The 21779-nt window shown below is 44.4% G+C and overlaps 2 protein-coding genes and 1 long non-coding RNA gene across 6 annotated transcripts in view; 1 reads left to right on the plus strand and 2 right to left on the minus strand.

Annotated features, from left to right (window-relative positions):
* The window catches only part of LOC135293215 (uncharacterized), a 49385-nt gene extending 48794 nt beyond the window's left edge, over positions 1 to 591 (minus strand). The window contains exon 1 of one of the 2 annotated variants that reach the window (XR_010355322.1): positions 454 to 587. This is a non-coding gene — a long non-coding RNA (uncharacterized LOC135293215). Of the gene's footprint in view, positions 1 to 453 lie in introns of both variants that reach the window. The other variant, XR_010355323.1, reaches the window with a different exon arrangement.
* Positions 561 to 7222, plus strand: CFAP298 (cilia and flagella associated protein 298). Of its 2 annotated transcripts, none has more exons than XM_064407216.1 (7): positions 561 to 896; positions 1874 to 2041; positions 3186 to 3253; positions 4759 to 4917; positions 5246 to 5377; positions 6633 to 6728; positions 6824 to 7222. In XM_064407216.1, the coding sequence occupies exons 1-7, from the start codon at positions 758 to 760 to the stop codon at positions 6932 to 6934; spliced, it is 873 nt and encodes a 290-aa protein (XP_064263286.1). In that variant the 5' UTR covers positions 561 to 757; the 3' UTR covers positions 6935 to 7222. The 2 variants fall into 2 exon arrangements, with proteins under 2 accessions (XP_064263286.1, XP_064263284.1); XM_064407214.1 differs by having other exon boundaries at positions 605 to 896; positions 6621 to 6728.
* Positions 7223 to 11560: 4338 nt separating this feature from the next.
* Positions 11561 to 21779, minus strand: part of EVA1C (eva-1 homolog C) — a 32545-nt gene continuing 22326 nt past the window's right edge. For both annotated transcript variants that reach the window (XM_064407213.1, XM_064407212.1), the window contains 4 exons: positions 16970 to 17113; positions 13655 to 13726; positions 12928 to 13020; positions 11561 to 12098 (listed from right to left, as the gene is read on the minus strand). In XM_064407213.1, the coding sequence (XP_064263283.1) occupies positions 11701 to 12098; positions 12928 to 13020; positions 13655 to 13726; positions 16970 to 17113 (707 nt within the window). In that variant the 3' untranslated portion in view covers positions 11561 to 11700. The remainder of the gene's footprint in view (positions 12099 to 12927; positions 13021 to 13654; positions 13727 to 16969; positions 17114 to 21779) is intronic.

Below are 21779 nucleotides of genomic sequence, written 5' to 3' on the forward strand. Positions count from 1 at the left end.
ACATTAATGCTCATAAGTTGTAAATTACATAATTATCTTTAATTAGTATTCTGTCATTTATTGGTGATTGATTTCTGACTTCTTATGCTAATTAGGCCATATTTTTAGTCATTTTATATCTTTCCTTTTAGTAGGGAATTTTCAGTGCATATACTGAGTTTTTATCTGGTATTTTCTGCATAGTGTCCTTGTGATCCTTAAATTCTGCATTCTAGATGTCCAACTTCCCTAATCCCTCTTTCTCTCCCGGGCTTTGTTCATGGGACATATCAGTGCATCAAAACTGAATGTGTCAGGCCTTTTCCCAAGCTGTCCCCACAGAAGCACCTTGTAACAACTTTGCTAAATACCGCCTGAGAGTTAATTTTAGAATAGTCCAGTAATTATATTTTTTACGCATTTAGGTGATGATTAACTAGAACAATTAATTTAGGAGGTAGTCACACTCCTTACCTGCGGTTAGTAGGACGATCTGTCGTTCCCCACGGCGGGCAGGGCGCGCGGGCCCTTTAAGCGGCTCCCGTGCCCTCACGGGCGGCCGGAAGGGGAAGCGCTGGCGGCGGCGCCGTTGCGGCGGGACCGGGGCCTCCCGAAGGATCCCGGCGGATCCCGAAGGATCCCGGTGCTGCCGGCAGGGGCGGCAGCAGCCCCCCCGCGCTCTCAGAGCCTCCCGAAGCGGCGGGCGCGGCCGGTGTCCCCGCGCTCGCTGCCTGCCGCCGGTATCCAGGGACTCGGCTCCGTTGCTGAGGGCCCGGCCATGGTGCGGCTGCACGTCAAGCGCGGCGGCGAGAGCCAGTTCCTGCTGGAGGCGCCGGGCAGCGCCCGCCTGGCCGAGCTGGCGCCGCTCGTCGCCCGCATCCACAACGGGCGGCTGAAGGTGCAGCGCCTGTGCTCAGGTACCGCTTGGGGCCGCGGCGGCGGGAGCGGCTCGGGGCAGCGGGGCCGTGCGGGAGTTCCCGCCCTCGGTGTTCGGTGAGGGCACTGCAGCGCGCTGAAGACTCTCCCGCTGCGTGTGCCGGTAGCGGCTGCTTAAATCGGGGAATCGCGGAATGGCCGGGACGCCTTCCGCTGGCCCAGGGTGCCCCAAGCCCCGTCCGACCTGGCCTTGGACACTTCCAGGGTTCTGGGACCAGCCACAGCTTCTCTGGGCAGTCTGTGCCAGCACCCTCACAGGGAAGTATTTCTCCTCAGTATCCCGTCTAACCCTGCCCCGTGGCAGTTTGAAGACATTCCCCTTGCCCTGTTACCAGGCCCTTGTCCAGTCCTCCTTCAGGGCAGTGTGCAGTGCTCCTTCAGTGCCCTGACGGGTGTGTGGTGTTATACTGGCCACCACCAGCATCTCCTGCCATGCAATGGATCAGTGACATGTCTGAATAAGTGCTGAGTCCACTTCTGAGGCAGCTTTAAAAACCATTTCCCACCCCAGCGTGGGGCTGTCAGAGCAGAGATTCCTGTCAGGTAAGCCTGATCTGAGGGTGCAGCCCACCCACACCAGCTGTGTGACAGCCACGGTGTTTGTGGGGTGTCCGAGGCTATACTGATGCTGATCTGAAATTTAAAAAAATCTGACCAGGAAAATATAAAAAAGAAATGTTTGTCGCCACTAATTACCATGGGGGTTTGCATCGCTGCACGCGTCATTTGTTATGTTGTTTTATGGGTATGTAAAATGTACAAATTTTAACATAATTACACCATCTGTATCTATATGTGTGTGTTTATATCCCTTATTCTTTATTCCCTGTATTTGCCTGTTTAGAAACAAAAAGCTAGGGGCAAGTTTTGCCTGCATGTACATAATGTGAAAGGCTTTTGTAAATGGACTGACTATAGTAACAGAGACTTCTAATCTTGTTCTCTAAACACTCTAAAGAGATGGAGGAGCTGGCAGAGCATGGTATTTCCTTACCTTACAATATGCAAGGACTGACAGATGAGCAGATCGAAGAGCTGAAGTTAAAGGATGAGTGGGCAGAGAAGTGTGTCCCAAGCGGCGGAAGCGTCTTCAGGAAGGATGAAATGGGGCGAAGAAATGGATTTGGTAAGTCAAATGTCAGTGCTTGTTTCTTTCCCTTCAGACACAGACAATCCGTAATACAACAGGGAGCAACAAATCCCTAATTCTGGAATGGGGTAGCCAAACTATAAGTTCCACACACAGGAATTCTGTCTTGGTTTAGAATCTGGGGTAATGCTGATTAACAAGCCTAAAGAGCAGTATGTCTCTTCAGCACATAAACAATCACCAGGAGCAAGTTTGACTCTTCCAGTTGGGTTTGCTCTCCCCATCTGTAAATGTACTGTGGAGAACTGGGTTTCCCTGGGGACTCCAAGATACATTAACAGGTTGTTTTTCTAATATTTCTCCTTTTTTCTTGTTGACTGGAGTTCAGATTCACAGAGCATGTTTTTGTGAGTGGGAGGATAGCCTTGTGATATTGACAAAGTTAGATAATTGATCAGTGTGTATATGTAAGCCAAGCCAAGTGCCATCAAATGATGCACCCAAGTGGGACGTGAGCTGGGAATGAGTATGCTTTAGCTGGATTTTTGTTTTTGAGGACAGGCTTTTTATAGCAATTGAAATGGATAACTCTGATATGAAATGTACAGTGTGTTTGTGGAACTGTCTTCATTGTTAGATTGAGATTTTAATTAGAAAAGACAAGTCAGAAAGGTGCAAGCTGTTATGCCCAGTTAAAGCATGTCTGCCAGTACAGCCCACAATAGTCCAGCAGGGAAGGAGCCTTGGTTTGTCGTGGAGGGTATGGGATTATGGTTGTTGCTTTCTACTGAGGGCCTTTGTCCCAGATGAAGTCCAGATCGTAGAATCACAGAATAGTTTGGGTTGGAAAGGGCCTTATAGCTCATCCACTTCCATCCCCTGCCGTGGGCAAGGACAGCTTCCATTAGACTACATGGTGCCAAGCCCCGTCCAGCCTGGCCTGGAATACTCCCAGGAATGGAGCAAATACCAGTCACATGTCTTTGGGAAAAGTAAGTTTTTGTGTCCCATGAAAAATACTGCTTATTTCTTAAGTTAGTAAGAAATACAAGAATGAACTATATAACTTCTGCTTTATGATATAATGCTGTTTCATTTGCTCACAGTGGAGTCTGGACAGAGTATGTGCTTGGTTTCTTTACAGTAAGCATAGACTATGAGATGTGTCTCTTACTTTTAGCTCCAAATGAAAAAATGCAGCAAGTTATAAAGAAAACAATAGAAGAAGCCAAGGCATTAATCTCTAAGGTAAGTTTCTCAAGTGATGTGTGGGGCCTTCCTAAGCAATTCTGTGGAGTTGGACATCTTAAATAACATCAGACTTCTTTCAGTGCAAGGGCTGACAGTTGTTCAGAAATGCTATCAAGTGATGTGAATAGTCTAATAAAACCTGACATTTAGGTTAATGTTTTTCTTTAAGGCTTTTGGCAAGTGGTTCAACAGGTTAAGGAATCAGATACTAAACTCCAAGGGAATGCTGGCAGCCGAGCCCATGTGGAACGATTAAATCACATTCAGTTTTATCCTTGCAATTTGCTGTTGGTGTGTTCTTTGGGTGAATGCTTGTCGTGCTTTCTGGTGAAAAATTAACTGCATTCTGTGCTGTTCTTGGAGTTAATTAAGTCTTTTGACTTTTATGTGTAATTAATTGAAGAATGTGTTCTAATCTCTTAGGTTATCACAGAATCAGATTATTTGGTTTGGAAAGGACCTGAAAGCTCACCCAGTCCCACCCCACTGCCATGGGCAGGGATACCTTCCACTAGACCAGGCTCAGAGCTCAATCCAGCCTGGTCTTGAACACTTCCAGGGATGGGCCAGTGTTAGGCCTTGGTTTGACAAGCACTTGCAGTCATGCTCAGTCCTGCTGAGTGTCTGTGTGTGTGTTCAAAGACAAGCACAAAGTTTGCCCTGATGGGACGGTGCTGTCAGGTATTCAAATTTACATTGCAAAATGTGTAGGGTGCTCTGTGTTGTGTTTCAGCTTTTGTGTGACTTTGAAACACAAATTTAGTAATATTTATGGGTGGCATTAAGAATAGTTTGGAAAGTGATTTGTTTGGTTTGCCAGTTTATCATGACAAAAAAGAAGAAACCATGCCTGTGTATTTGAGGTGGTACTGGCCAGTCAACCAGATCAAGAATGTCCACAAGGAGGCAACATTCCCTTACCTTAGTACCTGAGAAGCTGTTAAATCTGCAGGGAATGCCTTTATTTTTTTTCTTCCAGATGTGTCATGTTTCTCCTTTATCCTTGCAATGGGGTTTGGAATGATCTCAAGTACTTGGTCTTGCAGTTCTCTGCATGAGCTGTGCAGTTTGCCAAGCTTTACACTTCTGCTCACATGTGCTCTATTTTTTTCTCAAGTTTTAAGCCCCTTCTCCATCCCTCACTTGAATTTTACTGGCTTGAATTACGTTCATGAATCACAAGTGCTTGGAGCCAAAGCACCCCTGTCTGGTATTTGTGGTCCGTGTGTCCTGGTGTGAGTCCTGTGTTCCATGGGCAGTTGTCTCCCACACAGTTTAGTGATCTCCCTTTTTTGTTTTCTCCTCCACCCCACATAAGCAGGCTAAACAGAGGGGCCAAAGGTGACATGTACTCCCAAGTCAGTATTCCGGTGAGGAAATTTGCACTCCTGATGTCTTTGTGCAGCCTGTTAGCTCTGCTCTGATATCCCATCACTTAACCTTTGAATTGGCCACTTCTGCAGGTTTGCTTGTATTGCCAATGATCCCTGTCTGTATTTCAGAAACAAGTTCAGGCCAATGTGTGTGTTAATATGGAGACGGTGAAAGATGCATTGGAGCAGCTCCGCGGGGCTGTCATCATTGTGTATCCAATGGGATTGCCTCCACATGATCCAATTAGGATGGAGTTTGAAGATAAAGAAGACTTGTCGGGAACTCATGTATGCAGTAATGTATTCCCATTGTATGTACTCCTGGGTTAAACATGGCCTATACTGTTATTCACCTTATCAGTGAAAGTTGTTTTCACCTCCAACATGGAGAATTTGTTGCCCAAAGTGTTTATATTAGGTCAAGATTGAATGGAATGTAAATAAAAATGCCATAGATGAATATGAGGAGAAAGATGTAGAAGTAGAGTGTAAAATTACACTTCATGTTAGGAATACCTGAAAGACTTTTTTTTTTTCCTGAAAAAAAATCAGGTTTTGAAAAAAAAAGGCAAGAAACAGCACCCTCCAACTCTTCACCTTGTTTATATTGTCACAGGCTGGAACTGAAGTTATAAAAGAATCAGAAGCACAGTTGTGGTGGGCAGGAAAGCAGTTAGAAGAAACAAAGTTGCTCTCTGACTATGTAGGCAAAAATGAGAAAACGACCATCATTGTCAAGATCCAAAAAGTGAGTATTGCTGGGAGATTGCTCTACAAGTTCCTCACCCTTGGTTGTCTGTTCTCTGTGGAAGAGAACTATCCATAGGAGTATAAAATGGATTAGATTAGTTCCAACTTGAGCATCTTAAAACTGTACATCTATTTTAAGGTTTGAATGGATTATACTCTGAGTTTTTCTTCAGTAATTCTTTAGCCTGCCAGTTACATACTGTAGTTGCTGTTTCTTACTCCATGGTGTTTTTGTGAGGTATTTAAAGAGGAAATACAAACTGGGAAGTTTTGTGGCAAATCTTGCCACCCTGCAGTGGGTTCTGCACTGCATCCCTAAGAGGTAAGTCAGGTGATTTATGTGATTTAGGAGATTTATTTAGAAAACCAGATTTGCTTTCTTTCCTCTCAGGGTCACTGGGAAATGGTGTGGCATCTCAATAGCCACTGAAGTGTAGGCTCCCAGGAATGCTGTCTTTAATTAGTTGAAGGACTTGCTCAGAGAGCAAGGGCAGTACAGGGGTTCCTCCCTGCCCAAACCACCTCAGACAGCATCGACCATCTCCATGCAAGATGGCTGTGTTTGTAGTTGCTGACAGCACGTGTTTTCTGCTTTGTCCATCATTTCTTCCAGGGGCATAGTGGCCTGGATAAGACATTTCCTTTTATTTGTAGTGGTTTGTAACTCCCTTACTTCCCTGCTTTACTGAATCCTATGACATCCTGTCTGTATTAGTAGAGGAGCTAAAGACATGGGCCTATCGTGAGATATCTAGAGTGGCCTTAAAACAGATTTATTATGTCTCTTTAAGTCTATTTTACATAAATTTCCACTTTATCCTGTTTGCATCTTCTATTGATGTCCACAGAATTGACAGCATGATTCAGATACAGAGATGAAAAAATAACCCTCACTTCCCCGTGAGGGTGTTGAGGCCCGGCACAGGGTGCCCAGCGAAGCTGTGGCTGCCTCATTCCTGGGAGTGTCCAAGGACAGGTTGGATGTGGCTTGGAGCAGCCTGGTCTAGTGGAAAGTGTCCCTGCCCATGGCAGGGAGATGGAATTAAATGATCTTCAAGGTCCCTTCCAACCCAAACCATTTTCTGATTCCATGAATGCAGCCACAGTTTCTCAGCATTTATTTTCCTGTCCTGAGGGACCTTATTAAATTTGAGCAATCCAGTTGTCTGAAGAAAGCTTTTTGATGCCTTTGTGTAGCAGCTTCTCCTTTGCATCACAAATGCCATCAGCAACATTTACAGTTTCCCTTCCAGAAAGGACAAGGAGCTCCGGGGCGGGAGCCTGTGATCAGCCATGAAGAGCAAAAAGAGATGATGCTGTACTACTACAGGAAGCAGGAGGAGCTGAAGGTAAGTGTTCCTTTGGTGCCCCAGAGCTGGGCTGCTCCGACAGAGACAGAGCTCAGGCTGCATCCCTCACTGCCTCCTTCCCCTCTCTGCCACAGAAACTGGAGGAGGAGGACGACGACTCGTTTCTAAATGCTGAGTGGGCAGACAACCATGCTCTGAAAAGGCAATTTCACGGTGTAAAAGACATCAAATGGGGTCCAAGATGAAGCTCTGCAAGCCCCTTCTTAAGCTGCTCGGTTGATGCTCTTGTTTGAAGCAAGGGGTTGTGTTGTGTGTGGTAGATACTTCTGACAGCAGCTGAAATTGTCACTTCTGTGGCCTTAGATGTTCAATAAACGTTTGTATTTCTCTGTAACTGCAGCAGCACTTTCCTCTGCAAAGAAATGGACAAATTCTCTTGACATTTGGTATTTTATTAGAAACTTGTAATTTGGATATGGAAATGTCAATCTCTTTCATAGGTAAGAAATGTAGTAAATATGCACTGGAATGTTTGGTGTTGTTCAGAGTGGTCTTTATACTCTCTTCTCATTCTTGCATTGCTATTAGATGGTGTGCTCTGCAGAAGGTAATTTATTTTGTAGGAAATCAGTTTCCCCTGACTAATCCAGGGAGAATTAAGGTTTTTCCTGTGCTTCTTTACGTTTCAACATAGCTGTTTCCAAACTGTCATTTTGAAATTAGTTATCCTCTTAATATTGTTTAAAGGAAGTGCTTTTTTATAAACACTTGTAACATCCTTGTGGAATGCTTCATTTTCATTCTTCGGGTTTAGTTTTTCTTTCTGGTATGTAGAGGTTGACAGTAATTTGTATACAAAAATAAGCATCATCTGCAGGTAGGCTGGATAAACCCAAGTTTAATAGGACCAGATCTTCTAGGATGGAAGTAAAAAAAATAATCATAATTTTCTGTATTAGTATGGTTGAAGAGACACTGATCAAGGTAAAAGGCAAGTGTTTGCTGAACTCACAGCTTGAAGATTGGATGCAGAACAGGTAATGAATGTCATTCAATGAACTATTAATGGTGGTTTTACTTCAATCACTGATTTTTTTTTTTTTTTTTTTACTTTCAGAGAAGTTTTGTGTCTGGTAGTTTTTCTTGAATCTCAACTTTACAGTAACATGACTTTTTACAAAAAGAAAAACCAGCATTTCTGAATTGAAAAACTTCAAATATTTTTAATTTAAAATTTATTTGGAATTATTTCACATGGCAAAAGAGGTTTTTGAAAAAACACTTTGTTCTTCCACTTCCTAAGAGGAAAATCAGTGTCCCAGAGCTTATAATATTCTCATTTCCTCTCTGAAAGCAAGGGAAAAGCAGGCATAGGAGATATTTAACCTGGATTCTGTGCCCCTTTAACTGCTGTTCTCTGCTGTAATTGGTGCTGGTTTTTTCTTTAGCTGAGCAAACTTTCAATAGCATTGATCCTTTTTGGAGTTCTCACACCAGTGTTTGTGGATCTGCTGGATTCATTTATTGTGGGTGAAATTGAATTAACTCACTGGAAAATGATGGAAGAGTACTGGAACCCAGGAAAGCCTGTGGGTATTTAACTGTCCAAGGAGATAATGAGATAGAAACACCACACATAGGTTTGCAACTTTGCAAAAGCGTTTTGTCTTTTTTTGTAGACCACTTATTTTTGCAAGTTTGAGAGTAGCCGTGCCCTTCCACAGAAAAAATCCATTCTCTCTCAAAGGAGATACACAGCAGAACATTGCTAAAATTTTTGTTTTATGCCCATATCACCATCCTGATGAATGGAAATAATTTCCACACCTGGTTTCATTCCTTTTCTTTTTGCGGTTTTGCTTTCCCACGTTGCTGCATTCTGTGCCTCACCCAGGATTTGGAAGGATTTATTTATTGCTTCCTGCAACCTCACCCAGCGTTCCTGGTGACAAACTTGAGGCTGATTTCAAGGCAGGAGTGGGGAGTTCAAACAGCCACACCAGCACTGCATGTTGCCTTCCAGCAAGTTCAGTGTTGATGCTGGGTTATACAATTTCCAGATGTGTGTCATGCCCACAGCTGTGTGTGGGGCACGAACCAATTAGTCCAAACAACTTGCTAGCTCTTCTTTGCAGTACTTTCTCCTTAGGCTGCTCTTCTGGGAAACTGCAGGGATATTCCTGCTGAAACTCCTTCCCAGAGCCAGCCCTGAGTGTCCTTCCCATAGCATTTCTGCTGCTGCCTCATGGCACCATCCCTGTGGATACCTCAGCACTCATCCTGGAGAGATTCCAGCTATGGCACTTCAGCTGCTAGTTTTTTAGGGCTTGGGACAGAGAAGTGCATACCTCATTAATTTTCTGTTTTGTCTACTGGATACTTTGGGTGTTGTTTCAGAAAGATGAAAATCATTCCATGTCTGTTTATCAGGTTTTTTTGTTTATCTTCATTCTGACTCTCAGACTGCTGTGAACAGTGAATGTTTGGAAATGAGGTGAACCACTAATTGACAGCTTTCCCCAGTTAGACTTGGAAAGTTTACGCAAAAAGAAAAAAAATAGCAACTCAAATGCAGAACTATAAATAGCTCAGTCAAAGGAACAGATCCTGAGTGAAGCTTGAACTCCCAGCCTGGAGCAAAAGCTGAAAAGCTGCTTCCCTGCCCTGCTGAGTTGCTCCTGGTGCTGGGGCTTGGACAGGGTCTGTCACTATGTTTGAGGATCCATTTAAACAGGCATGCGTTATTAAGCACTGCGCTTTTTTTTTTTTCCTCAAAAAACATTCCCTGTGTCTGTGAAATGCTCCATCTTAGGAAGCAGCTGCTTCTCTGGCACCTGGAGGAATTTCTTACTGTCTGCCTGCTGGTGAGTGGTGGCAGGCAGGGAGGAAGGTCAGGAGGAGATCAGGTCATCAGTTAAATCACTATTTCAATGTAAAATGTCTTTTTCCTCCGAGGTTGTAAAAGCAAGGTGAGGACTGGGAGTTGGGAAGAACGAAACGTTTTGTCCCAAGGAAGGGACTAAGTTCTAAGCTGCAAACTGGTTTTTGCTGATCTGCTGCCACTGCAGTTGTTTTGTCACCAGGAGTGAAGACCCTGGTTTCAGCTGGGAATGCTGAGGGGTATCAGATGGACGGAGGTGTGGATGAAGTGACCAAAGTGGGGAAAGGACCTGTGTGCCCAGTGGCAGGAGCAAAGGCAGTGGACACAAGGTGAAACACAAGAGGGTCCCTCTGAACATCAAGGAACACTTTGTCACTGTGAGGGTGGCCAAGCACTGGCACAGGTTGCCCAGAAACGTTGTGGAGTCCCATCTTTGGCTGGACCAGGTGTTCTCCAGGTGGCCACCCCTAGGCCATGCTAACTTTACCTTGTTTTGAGTAAAGTGAAGTCTGAAGGAAGGGTAATGCCCAACTTTTGTTAGGATGTCTGCTTATGGGCTGAAACCCCAATTAAAAATGAGGGAAGGCTTCCCAATAAAAAATGAGGGACGAAAATGGACAAATTTTAGTGACTTACAAACATTGACTGCCAGCCAGATAACTTCCAGAAAAGATCAGCTGGAGATCAGCTGGGCTTTGGGCCCCAGGCTCTCCAGAAGGGAGTTTCACCAGGACTCAGTTTTGGGGAGCCCATGAGAGCAGGGGCCCCTACCCTGAGCCCTGCAGGCCAGCATCCAGCCTGCTCCATAAAAACAAGAGGATCAAGTTTTTTTCACTAGTATGGTTTGTCAGCAGGAGGAATTGTTAGGATGTAGATCAGTCCCTTTGTATCTGCCTGGGAAATGGGTGGGCACCTGCCCCGTGAGTCGGGAGGAAGGGGCCAGGTCTGGCCCAAAGCCCTCCCCAAAGGTAAAAATTTGCCTTCTTCCACTCTCAGGACCAAGGCATGGGCTTCTCCAGACCTAAACCAAAATCATGCATAGCACAGGCTATGACAGCTTCCTACTGAAAAGGGGAGAGCAGCAGAGCAGTGGGATTGCAGCCAGGCTTGGGGCTGTGCCTGGCCTCTCCTGCAGTTTCCCAGTGCTCTGGATGACCTCAACCCTCTGTCCATCTCCTTAGCCTCTCTTCCTTCCGCTGATAGGATGCTAGTTGCTGGTGAGATTTTTCCAGTTGAGCACAGGATTGTGCCTTAGTCACCTGAGAAAGCTCCCTTCCTCCCTTTAAAGTTTTTCCAGGATTAATTTGACTTTGTATCGGCAGGAAATGACAAGCCATGTCACTGTTTGCTTTCCAAGTGTTTCATACTATGTTCTACCTGGGCACACGGCATCTAAGTGGGGAAGCACAGTGAACCCATGAAGTATTACCAGTAGGAAGTGACATTTTTCCTCCTTTTGTTCAGTAAATTCCCTGTGGGCTGCAGCAAAAATATTGGAGACATTTTTAAGACAGGAAGGCTGTTCTGCTTTCAGCTTAGATACATTACTGATTTAATTTTCTCTCCAACTGAAACCAAATCTGACTAACAATTTTCAAGTGAAGATTGGGAACTGATAAAAAATCCTGAGAATATGACCTGCATTCAAGTGCTGGCTCTAACTCTGCTTTGGGATCAGAAAAATGAACCCAGTCTTTCCCTTAAGTAAAGTATTCTTGGCGTCTGGTAACTTCCAAGAGTCTTTTATGAAAGCAGCAGCCATTTTGAAGCTTGTCCTTCACAGATTGGCCAGCACAGGTAGCAGCAGGAGCTCATCTTGGGCAGATCTGTTCTGATAGTTGAATACATCTCATTAAATATTTCCACCTTTTTTAATATTCCTAAACATGCATTTGGCAGTTACAGTGAAACTGTAAATTACAGTGAAAAGTAATCCGTACCACGAGTTAAAACTGTAGAGTGTTTTTCGCAGAAGGATTTATAGACAGTCAAGGGTATGAAGCCCTCTTTTTATTGTATATATTTCTTTTTATTTTACAAATAATTATATTCACTGATACAAATGTTCCTTCACAGAAGGTACATTTTTTTTTTAAAAAAAGGGGTAGAGTGTCATCCAAAATAAGCCATTTATTGTTCATTAATATAAAATGTATTCATATTTCTAGGGGGTGTCATATCCAAACCACTGTTCATCCAGATTTCCTGTATGATCTGCTCCCTGCGCTCAATCCTTTCAGCCAGTTCTGCTGCCTCTGCTGAGTTATAACCTGAGTAAGGAGGTCTGTAAAGTCTGTCTGTCTCATCCTGGGTGTTTGAAAGGGAGGAATCCTCCCCCTCCTCTTCCTCTTCCTCCTGTTCACTGCTCCTGTAGGCTCTGGCACTCTCTGGCACCAGCTGATCCTTCTTCCTGTGCAGTTTCTGGATGTCACTAGGACACAACACGCAGATCACTAAGACACACAGTGTGAGGATTAACCCCACACAAACGCTGGACACAAACAGGAGAGCGACTCTTTCAGGGTGATCTGCAGGCAAGAAAGCCAGGGCTTAATCACTGTACAAACTGCCAAGGCTGGTTACAAACCCCAGCAACCATTCCCAAGTGTTCCATAGCCACAGGGCACCCAAACCTCCCGACACTCACAGCCCAACCCCGCCAGCTCTGCCTCTCCGAACTGCTGGGCAAGAATCCATTCTGGTTATAACATTGTAAAATAACAACATGACCCCAGCCCTTTATGAGCAGCTCAGTGCTGTTGTCAGCCAGCTGCCAGAACTCTGCACACCTTGTCTGCTGTTTCCAGCCATCCTGCCAGAATGGGCCTTGCCCTCACCAACGGGGGGCATGAGAAGAGTGAGTCCGGGCTCTGCAGGGCCTCGGCAGCATCTCCAGGCCAGGCTGAGTAGGGAGCACTTTTCTTCCTTTGCACCTTAGTATTGCTAAGTCACAGAAGCTGCTTCATCTCACAGCAGAGGTGGCTGGGTTTGGGATGGCTTTTTGCCTTTTTTTTTTATTAATCCTTGATGATCCATGTATGTATGCAACCCAACAATTCCAAAGATGGATGTCTGCAGTGCTCTCACAGGTCAGGGCCAGGCTTTCAAAACTACTGAACAACCAACAGTCCCCATCCAAAATTTAAAAATATCTTGGCTGCAGTGGCTAAGAGAGTTTGAATCCTTCAAGGCAAGGAATATTCCCTAAATATCAATTATGCTGGGATTGTCTCATCTCATCAATTGTGATTATATTGTAATAATATCATTACCATAAACATGGGATTACTAGTTGTAACCTTTGGAGTTGATCCTCCTTTTTCCCACAATGCCACAATCTCAGCCTCATTTTCCTACCTCTAATGTATGCGAATGTAGCCAAGTAGTTAGAGCTAACAATAGTTCCATCTTTCTTTGGAAGTCTCGACTCCCTTGGATCAAGGTCGACACCTGTGACATGAGGAGGTAAAGCACATTCAATGAATCTACTAAATTGATATTCACCCAGTAACTTTCCAGCTAACAAGTCCACCCAAAACACAGGCAGGCTGGTGCTGTGCTGAAGGAGCTGCAGAACACTAGACCAAACAATGGTTGGTAAGTTAAAGTATAATTAACAAATTATTGAAAATATCAAACATCTAGAAAATGGCAAATTGATTTAAAAGAGTCTACTGCCAAGTGAAACTCCTTCTGCCTATTCCCACTGGGGTTTCTGAAATAATTTTACTTTATGAAGCTTCACAGTTCTCCAATGGCTTTCCCAGCCCAAACATGCCAGGCACTTCTGTTACTGAGGACACGCATCAGGCTCATCCTTAACTTTGTGGCCTTCGAGAAGAGCTGGTGTTGGCATAACTTGTAAAAGATTCTTCACCCTGAAACAGCTACACTTTGACTTTTATTTTTCCCAGCATGCTGGCTCTGGGCAGGCTGGGCAGGTCACTCTTCCCACAGCTTTGCCAGGACTGCAGGACTGTGTTCACATCCCACTCCCGGCCTGTCCTCTGCTCTGGGAAGAGCAGCTCTTTCAGCAGGGTTTCCACTGCTTCATCCCAAACCCTGTGTCTGTGGTGGTACATACCATCGTTCTGTTTGATGGAAGACTTGTTATCAGGGACCAGGGGGTTGACTGCCGTGAGGATAAATTTAGGAACTGCAAAGAAAAAAGATAAATTGTGTTCTGTTAGTTTTAAGAACCTCTCCCCAGTTAATTACGCATCTCACTGCTAGCCCTGGGTTTGTTAACTGGGTTTCTGACAGTTGTATTAGAGGTTAAACTCGATCCTGGAGGTCTTTTCCAATGTTATGATTGTGTGGTTCATGTGAAGTCAGGGCAGCTCTTGGTCTGTGATGGGATTCACACACCAGCCTGCTCCAGGAACATCAGTGCATCTCCATACAGCCTGGCAACCTGCCCCGTTTTCAGCCCCTCAAGGGTGTGCCAACCAGTGGATGGAGGCAAAATTGGCCTCTAAATTTGGCATAAAGTGGCTACAGCCAGATGCTAAGTTGCATCTAAATACTGGGTTTGGATGAGGAGAATTCACTGTCATTCTAAGATAAATGTTGAAGTCTTGTGTGATGTCATTTGGGAAACTTCTGAGACGGACAGTTGCTGAGGAAGGTGAGGAGGATGGGAATAAATGAGCTCCATCTTTTAATTTCATTATTTTATTCCCTTGATAAGTGTTCACGGTCTTCTTCAAATAACTGAAAGAACTACAACCAGGTGCATTGTACAGGCATTGAGAGTTCACATATTCTGTAATGGATGAATGGGCCCTTCAGCCCATCAGATCTTGGCACCTGTTCCTGTACTGTGTGAAGGCAGATTGATTGATTTTCAGACTGATGGGCGGGGGGGTGGTAAAAAGAGAAGAAATTTCAAGTATGGCACTCACCTCTATCCCACATAGAAACATTTGCCAAGAAATAGTTTTGAGAGAGTTAAATGGAACAGCAGAGACTGAGGTTTGCAGCTTAGCATAGTTTTTGCTTGGAAAACAACTAAAAATAGCACTTCTTTTTGAGCAGGACTTTTCTTTCTGTGTGGGCTCAAAGTCAGAGCTGTTTCCTTTCCTGATGAAGGAATCCTTCTGGGAATCTTAGCTCCTGTTTGCAGTGGAAGGCCAACAGATACAGGGGTAAATAAGCTCATTTCTGTTTCGTCTTGTACCTCGTGGTAGTTTGTAGCTGTTTTCCAGCAGCTTTCCTCGGTGTGTGGGGCAGACAGGGAGCAGGATAGTTTCCAGCCTGCAGTCTGCATGCGCAGGCCAGGCTGTTCTGAACAACATGCCTGTATGGTGAACAACACCCTGGGAGGATGCACCTTCTCCAGTGCAGAGCTCCTGTTGCGTGGCCTGGGGCTCCCTCACCTGTGCTGATGTTCTTCCTCCCGGGGGGAGCTCCCCAGGGCTTCGCTTGCTCTTTTCCCCTATGCCATTCAAATATTTATTGCAGGGGAATGTTTAATTCAAAATGGCATGGACAGAAAGGGCCCCTGGCTGCCTGCATTGCTTGTTTTCAGTATTGTCCCTTGCAGATGCAAGGACTTTGACTGGTATAGGCTACATCAGGTCTCTGAACAGAACAGCTGGTACCAGAATAGGAATTTTTATTAAGATAATCACATCTGTATTACAACTTGTGCCAGCACTAGTTTAGCAAGTAGGAGTCAGTCACATCCTGCAGGCTGCCAAAGGCAGCCCACAAAGGGACTCTGGCAGCCAGGGAGTGTGATACACCGCGGGGCTGCGGGAGCCATGTTTCCTGAGAGAGGATTCCCTGATCCTGAAATGCAGGCTCAGCAGGAGCCAGGAGGTCCCACCTCATGCAGACAGGAGATGGTGCTGAGCAGATCACTGGGGCACTGAGACTTCCAGAAACCAGCACCTCCCAGCTCCTGTCATTTTTTACTGTCAGGATTGCACTGCAAGTGTAAGAATGCAGCCAGACACACCACCCCTAAACAGCTGCTGACCACTGGGTGGGGAATATGGGGTTTTTCACACTCCTGACCATGATAGAAATACTTTCAAGTGTGTTACAGCCCTGAGAACAAAAGTGCTCTGCTGAGTTCCTGTCAATACAGGGGGAGATCTATTTGCATTATCTTGGGAAGCATCAGATTAGCAGGCATCCTCTAGTAAGTAGAATGAATGGAAACTGTCATTCTGGAATATGCCAAATTCTTCCCATGTTCCTTAGATGATCTGTAAAATAATCGGATCTGCAGATCCTGGCTAATGCTTCAGACTGCACAGCCCAGTAAGATTTGGCAGAAGAAAAACTCTTCCAAATGTGCCAGCAACACAAAAGAACACTATTTGTTACCCACGTGTTTTTGCAAAACCATATCCCTAACTAACAGAATGCGTAAATCCAGTGCAAACAAACTCACAAGCAAACTCACTCTGCTTTTCTGGTACACAGACATGCAAAGAGGAACAACTTGTTGTAATTATGCTCATGCTAACTAGAGAGAATTACATTAGCTCATTCATAAAGGAAGCTGCACAATACTATAATGTATTGGTCCAATGGCAGATTCCCAGATCTCTCCAATAATAGGAAGCTGAATTACTGCACTACCTTTCACAGCTGACAAACCAATTCCTGGGGAGACTGAAAATCTCTTGGGGCTCATTTTCCTCTGATCTTCAGGTAGAGGTGATCTGGCCATCAATCTTCACCTGTTCTTAAAAGCATGTCTCAGGTAACCTGTGCCCTTTGACCACTACTCACTAGGGATGCAGCCAAAGGACTCTGCAGTATGTACCTGTGGAGCTGCTCCTATTGAAGTATTTTAGGGAATTCTGCTTGCCTCTTAGGAAATTATCTTCATCTATAGCAAGCAATATGGAAAACTGTTCCCTCTTGTTTGAGGAATGAGCTGAAGTACTTTTCAGTCCTGCAAGGGATGTATAACCTCAAACCTTCAGTTTTCATAAACCTTCACTTTGCTTTCCATGAGAAAGGAAACCCCTCTGTGAGGGAGAAGCTGTAGATGTACTCACATGAATCAGATTTCAGGACTGGGCTTGTACACAGTGCTTCAATTATGCTGGACTGTTTTACCTGCACTGATGCCAGGCAATGCCAATTTATTTTTCCTAGCTCTGTTGCAGGTGAGCTCTGTGGAACAAACTCTTATCTTGATAGTATTTCTTAAAAATATTGAACTACATAGTTTTTTTTAATAGCAAAAAACCCCTTAAGGCCAGAGTCTTTGTTAGGTGCCGCTGTGCCCAGGGGAGTTATTCATGTATTTTGTATGGCTGTGTCACACACTTCCTGTGTTAAAGGGAAATGGGTATTTAGGAAAGCTCAGTGGACATGCGTGTGTGTCTCTGTAAGCAAAATGAGGCCTTGAAAATGGTTGTGCATTTGCGCTTACCACATGCATAGCTGACATTTAGATATTTTGTCACTCCAGGTAGGCACGGACTTCCAAAATCCTGGCTAGAGACAATGATTTTGCATCTCTGTTTCCCATAACACCTCTTTGATAACACTTCCAGCGCTGTGTAAGACAAACAGTCTGAAAGAAAAAATACATACAATAAATATACAACACCCTGGTGTTATCTGAAATGAGAGCTGCTGGATGCATGACTAGAGATACAAATCTGCACCAGATCTCAGGTGTAACTTCGCCTTAGCAGGACTTCAGGGTTAAATATTAAGATCTGTCAATGCAAGGAAGTCAGCTGCAACAAAAATGTGAACTTGCAGTGAGGTAACTCTCCCATGTTGCCTTACAGGTGCATACAAAGGGTGCAGAAAGAGTCTCACCAAGCTCCAAACAGGTGCCCAATGTAAGGTCTCAATATTCATTCAGGAGGTGTTGGAAAAAATAAGGACATCCAAATAGCTCTCCATCTATGCCATCTCAAATCAAGAGATATTAAATGCTGTTTCCAAGTCTGTTTCTCAGCCCTGGGTTACTGAGATGAGCCGACTGGATATCTATGTTCAGTTCAAGCCAGGTGAGATCAGTTTTTATGTGTTGCAACAGCTCAGGTTACAGGGAAGTTCAGGGTATTAAAAAGTAGCTTTTGGTTTACTATGAAGAGGTCAAAATGGGCTCAATATTTAACCAGGAAAACATGTGGTTTCCAATAATGGGTTTTGCACTGGAGCTGAAATTATTTGAGTGGAAAGTGTGTGAGTCACACTGCTTTAAATAATAGAAGGTCTCTAAATGTGATTAAGTTCTCTGTATCCACATTTGCTAAACTCCAAGCCACAAAGCAAAAAAACATCCTGTAGTTTTGGTTTCTAAACAGAAAGGATGCAGAAAAGGGCAAGTTTGGAGAAAGTAATACTTGTCTGAGTCCTTCTGCATCACCTCACACACTGCAGCTTTCTGTGTATGGGATATGTTTCACTCCAAGCTTCTGAGGCAAGGGGGCTCTAAAGGTCTGAAATATCATTCTCTGGGAATTAAAACAGCCCCTCTTCCTACAATAAAGGATGGCCTCCAGACAGCTGCCAACTGCAGAAGCTCATTTGTGCCTCTGTAGAGGAAGGAGAAACACTGTTTGCAAACATACACCAAAGGTTCCCCAAATTTGTTTGAACAGAAGAGAAGGTTTGAGACAGAGTTCCTGACATTTAATGTTTGAAAATGGGGCAGATTTGTGATTTTTAGAGTGAACTCCCTGACACCAGTACTAAAGAAGTCATATACCTGGGCAGCGTCATCAAGAGATATGGGGCTGATCTGTCTGGAAATGGGCTCGTGGGTTGCTTTGGACATGGATTTTAGGACAGAACTCTTTGACTTTTCAGAGACCTAAAATCCCAATACCTGTGTGTATCAAGAAAGTGCTGGGAAGGCAGGGAAAGGCTGACCTAAAGTATTGAGGAGTTCTATTAAGTAACTCAGCAGTTTTAGTGTCCCTCCCTGGTAATGCCAGATGAGTAAGGATATATTTGCATGGATGTTTTAGGCTTACTTTGGCAAGTACAAAACCAACTGGAGAGTATCAGGAAGAGTTGTCAAATGATTAATAAATTAATAGATTGGGAGCACAAAAGCAAACTGGCAAACTGAATTATGTTTTTTATAGAATTTCCTGCCCTGGGAGCTACTCTTGGTGCCTTAAAAAACCAGGAGGATGCTGTGCTGATGGTTTTTCTACATATTCAGTGATATGGCAAGTGTATGTTTCATTTTGCCTTTGCTCATGTTTCTGTGGGACTTAATAGCTTCTAATCATCTCTATCCATGTTAGATTTGGCTCTTCTACCTGAGGAGCCACTCCTTATATGCCTGCAGGTTCTTGGCAGGCCAGTTTCTGGAGAACCTTCCAGGGCTTGCCTGGTGTCACAGGTGAGTCAATGCAAACCGTGGCCTGTTTCTTCTCCAGGACAGGACAGACATTACTTTGAAAGTGTTATAACATAAAAAAAAGACTTATTCAAAACTTCTTGCATTCTGAAAAGGTTTTGGGTTTTAATAAAAAATCCTGTCTGGTTTACATGTGGCCTTGCTATCTTCCCAGTAGTTCTCCCAGCAGCCCTGATGGGATTAACTTGTATAAGTTACCCTCCTCTTGGTCAAATACCTTATTCCAGTGACTGAATGAGTAAAGAATCCCACGGAATGGCCCCACAGAAACCATGAGCTGGGAGATGAACATAAATATGCAGTGTGGCTTCTTTCTGACTAGGTGTTTTTTGATCTACAGATATCCCTGGGGCTTGTTAGACTGGTACCATGTATTTTCAATAACCTGCCTCTGGAAAGGCACATTCCCAGAGTGTTAAAAGGCTGGTGGCATCCAGCGGTGGCAGACAAGGCAGCAATATGTGGCTGGGAAAACACTCCTTTCTCCATGCCTTTCTTCCAAAGTTGCTTCTTACACACCAAGACTGTCGGTGGATCTTTTGTACCAGACGCTGCTATGGATGGCACGGGGACACGGGTGTCAAGACGAGGTTCTTAATGCAGTAATAAACTATCCAGTCTGACTGCAGCTATTTAATGGTTGGAGCAGAAAGCCTTGTTTCTGGAGGAAAGGCTCTTTCAGCTCCCTAATTAGCTTTGTTTTGGAAAGTTTTGGCATGCAAATGACATGCCATAAATTACACAGGCTTTAATGAGAAGTAATTTGTCTTCTGGTTTCTTAAAGCTGCTCTCAATTCAGACAGGAGGAGCTTTCCCTCCCTTTCTTTCCACCCTGCCACACAAAACCTGCAGGTGATGGAGCATCTTGTGCCAGGCTGTGGCAACAGCGTCCTGTCTCACCCTCTCCAAATGCTTCCAGCTGCTTTCATCCCCAACTGCTACTCACGCCGCTTTATGTGTTCTGGGCTGTGCCCACACACAGAAGAATAAGGAGCTCGCTTTTAAAATCAACTGAAAGCAAAGATTTCACACCTCCAAATCAGGATGGCTTGTGCTTTGTGGAGCCCAGATTATCAGCTGTGGGGACATGAACTGACAAGGGAAAACTGTGGAGTTTGGAGCAAGCTAAGGCTGCAGACTCCTAAAGAAAGTTGCTGAAATAATATGGTAATTTATGCAAGAGCATGGCACACAGGGTCCTGCCTATGCATCAGAAAAGGGCCACTCGAACTGCTGATTCCAGCAGAAACACACAATGTGATCAGCAGCACTTTTGTACAAAAAAAAAAAAAAAACCCAAACTTGGTGTCTCTCTCCTCCTTGCAGATGCATGTGCAGAGTGGGGGGTCCACCCCACCAAACACCAAGAGCAAGAGACAAGTGTGGGTCTCCATTTCCTGACAGCAGGAACCAGACTCCCTGTTCCTGCATGTGCAAAGACAGGAGTTCCTTGACTCCTTTTAGACTTGAAGGCCAAGTGTACTTTTCCAAACCTTTCACAAATGTGAGCAATTAAAAAAATAGACCCAAGAAACCCCTCAACTGCTGGTAAAGAAAACATTGCTAGTTGAAGGGATATTTGTCTCAGCGTGCTCCAAGCAGCTTCCACCAGCAAAATCTGATCTTCCCTGTTCATCTCAGAGGAAAGTTATTTGGACTCTAGAAATGGTGGCTGGTCTCTTCCCCCCTTCAAACAATCTTCATCCTGCTGCTGCACTGAAAACCTCTTCTTTTAAGGGAGTTCTGTCTTGATAACATTCACTGGGGCAAAGGGATGCAATGGCTCCTACTGGCACCTCTTGGGACCCAAAGCATATATTTAGCTTCTCAGTTAGCTCAGGCTGACACAGACAAGGACCTTTTCATATCTGATGTCTGCACATAGACACAGCTGACTTGAGGGGTTGTGTGGTGGAAGCAAAATTGAACGATTTTATCCTTACTTTTGCATCCACAAAATCAATTTGATTCCTGTCTCCCATGACTGAAGTGCCAAGGCAGTGTGTAAAAATCTCCAGATCTGCCTAAAGCTGCTTGTACCTTCACTGCTGTTACTTCTGCTCTCAAGAGACTTTCCTAGGGGACAGGCTCACACCAGGCAAAGAGTACATCTTTCAGTAAGGGACAGAAACCAAAAGCTTATCAATCAGTCAGTGAATAAGAGGCCCTTTGAATTGGCTACAATATCCAAACAAACAAAAATAATCACAGTATTATAGAATCCTGTTACATTAAAAAAATCATGAGACCTAGTTGGACTGGAAGGAACCTACAGGATTCTGAAAATCCTTCTTGCTTGACTTTCTCACCCCTTCTTCTTATCTGAATTCCCCTGGGAAGAAAGAGGAGACTAGGACAAATCCCATCCCCAGGGTATGTCTTGGCACAGTGCAAGCTGTGATGAGAGTTTGTGAATTCTCCACCTCCCCTCTCAACCCTCCAAAAGTGGGACTGGGTAAAACAGTGAGCTGTACTGGAAAGAACCCACCTTCCAGCAATGAGAACCATGACAGGGGTGTAATTCAGGGCTCTGCTGGCCACTGGTGCTTGAGGGAACATACATCTGACCAGCCAATGTGCATCCAGAGGAATTTCTGGGAAGGATATTGCAGTGTTCTAGCTTGCAAGTTGAACCTAGAGATGACCTGCTACCAAGCCTTCTTTCAAGTATCTTCATGTATTAACAAGAGTAATTTATTATTTGAGAGGTGTTTGTTGACCTGAATTTTCCTGGTGCTCTCTATGGTAACCTGTTCTGGCATAGTTCTTTAACTTTTTCTGACCAATAAATTTTCTGTTTCCTCATGCACATGTTAGTACAAATACAAGAGATAATGGGTCAGAAAAGGCA

Source organism: Passer domesticus, unplaced genomic scaffold (assembly GCF_036417665.1).
Source record: "Passer domesticus isolate bPasDom1 unplaced genomic scaffold, bPasDom1.hap1 HAP1_SCAFFOLD_87, whole genome shotgun sequence".
Taxonomy (NCBI): domain Eukaryota; kingdom Metazoa; phylum Chordata; class Aves; order Passeriformes; family Passeridae; genus Passer; species Passer domesticus.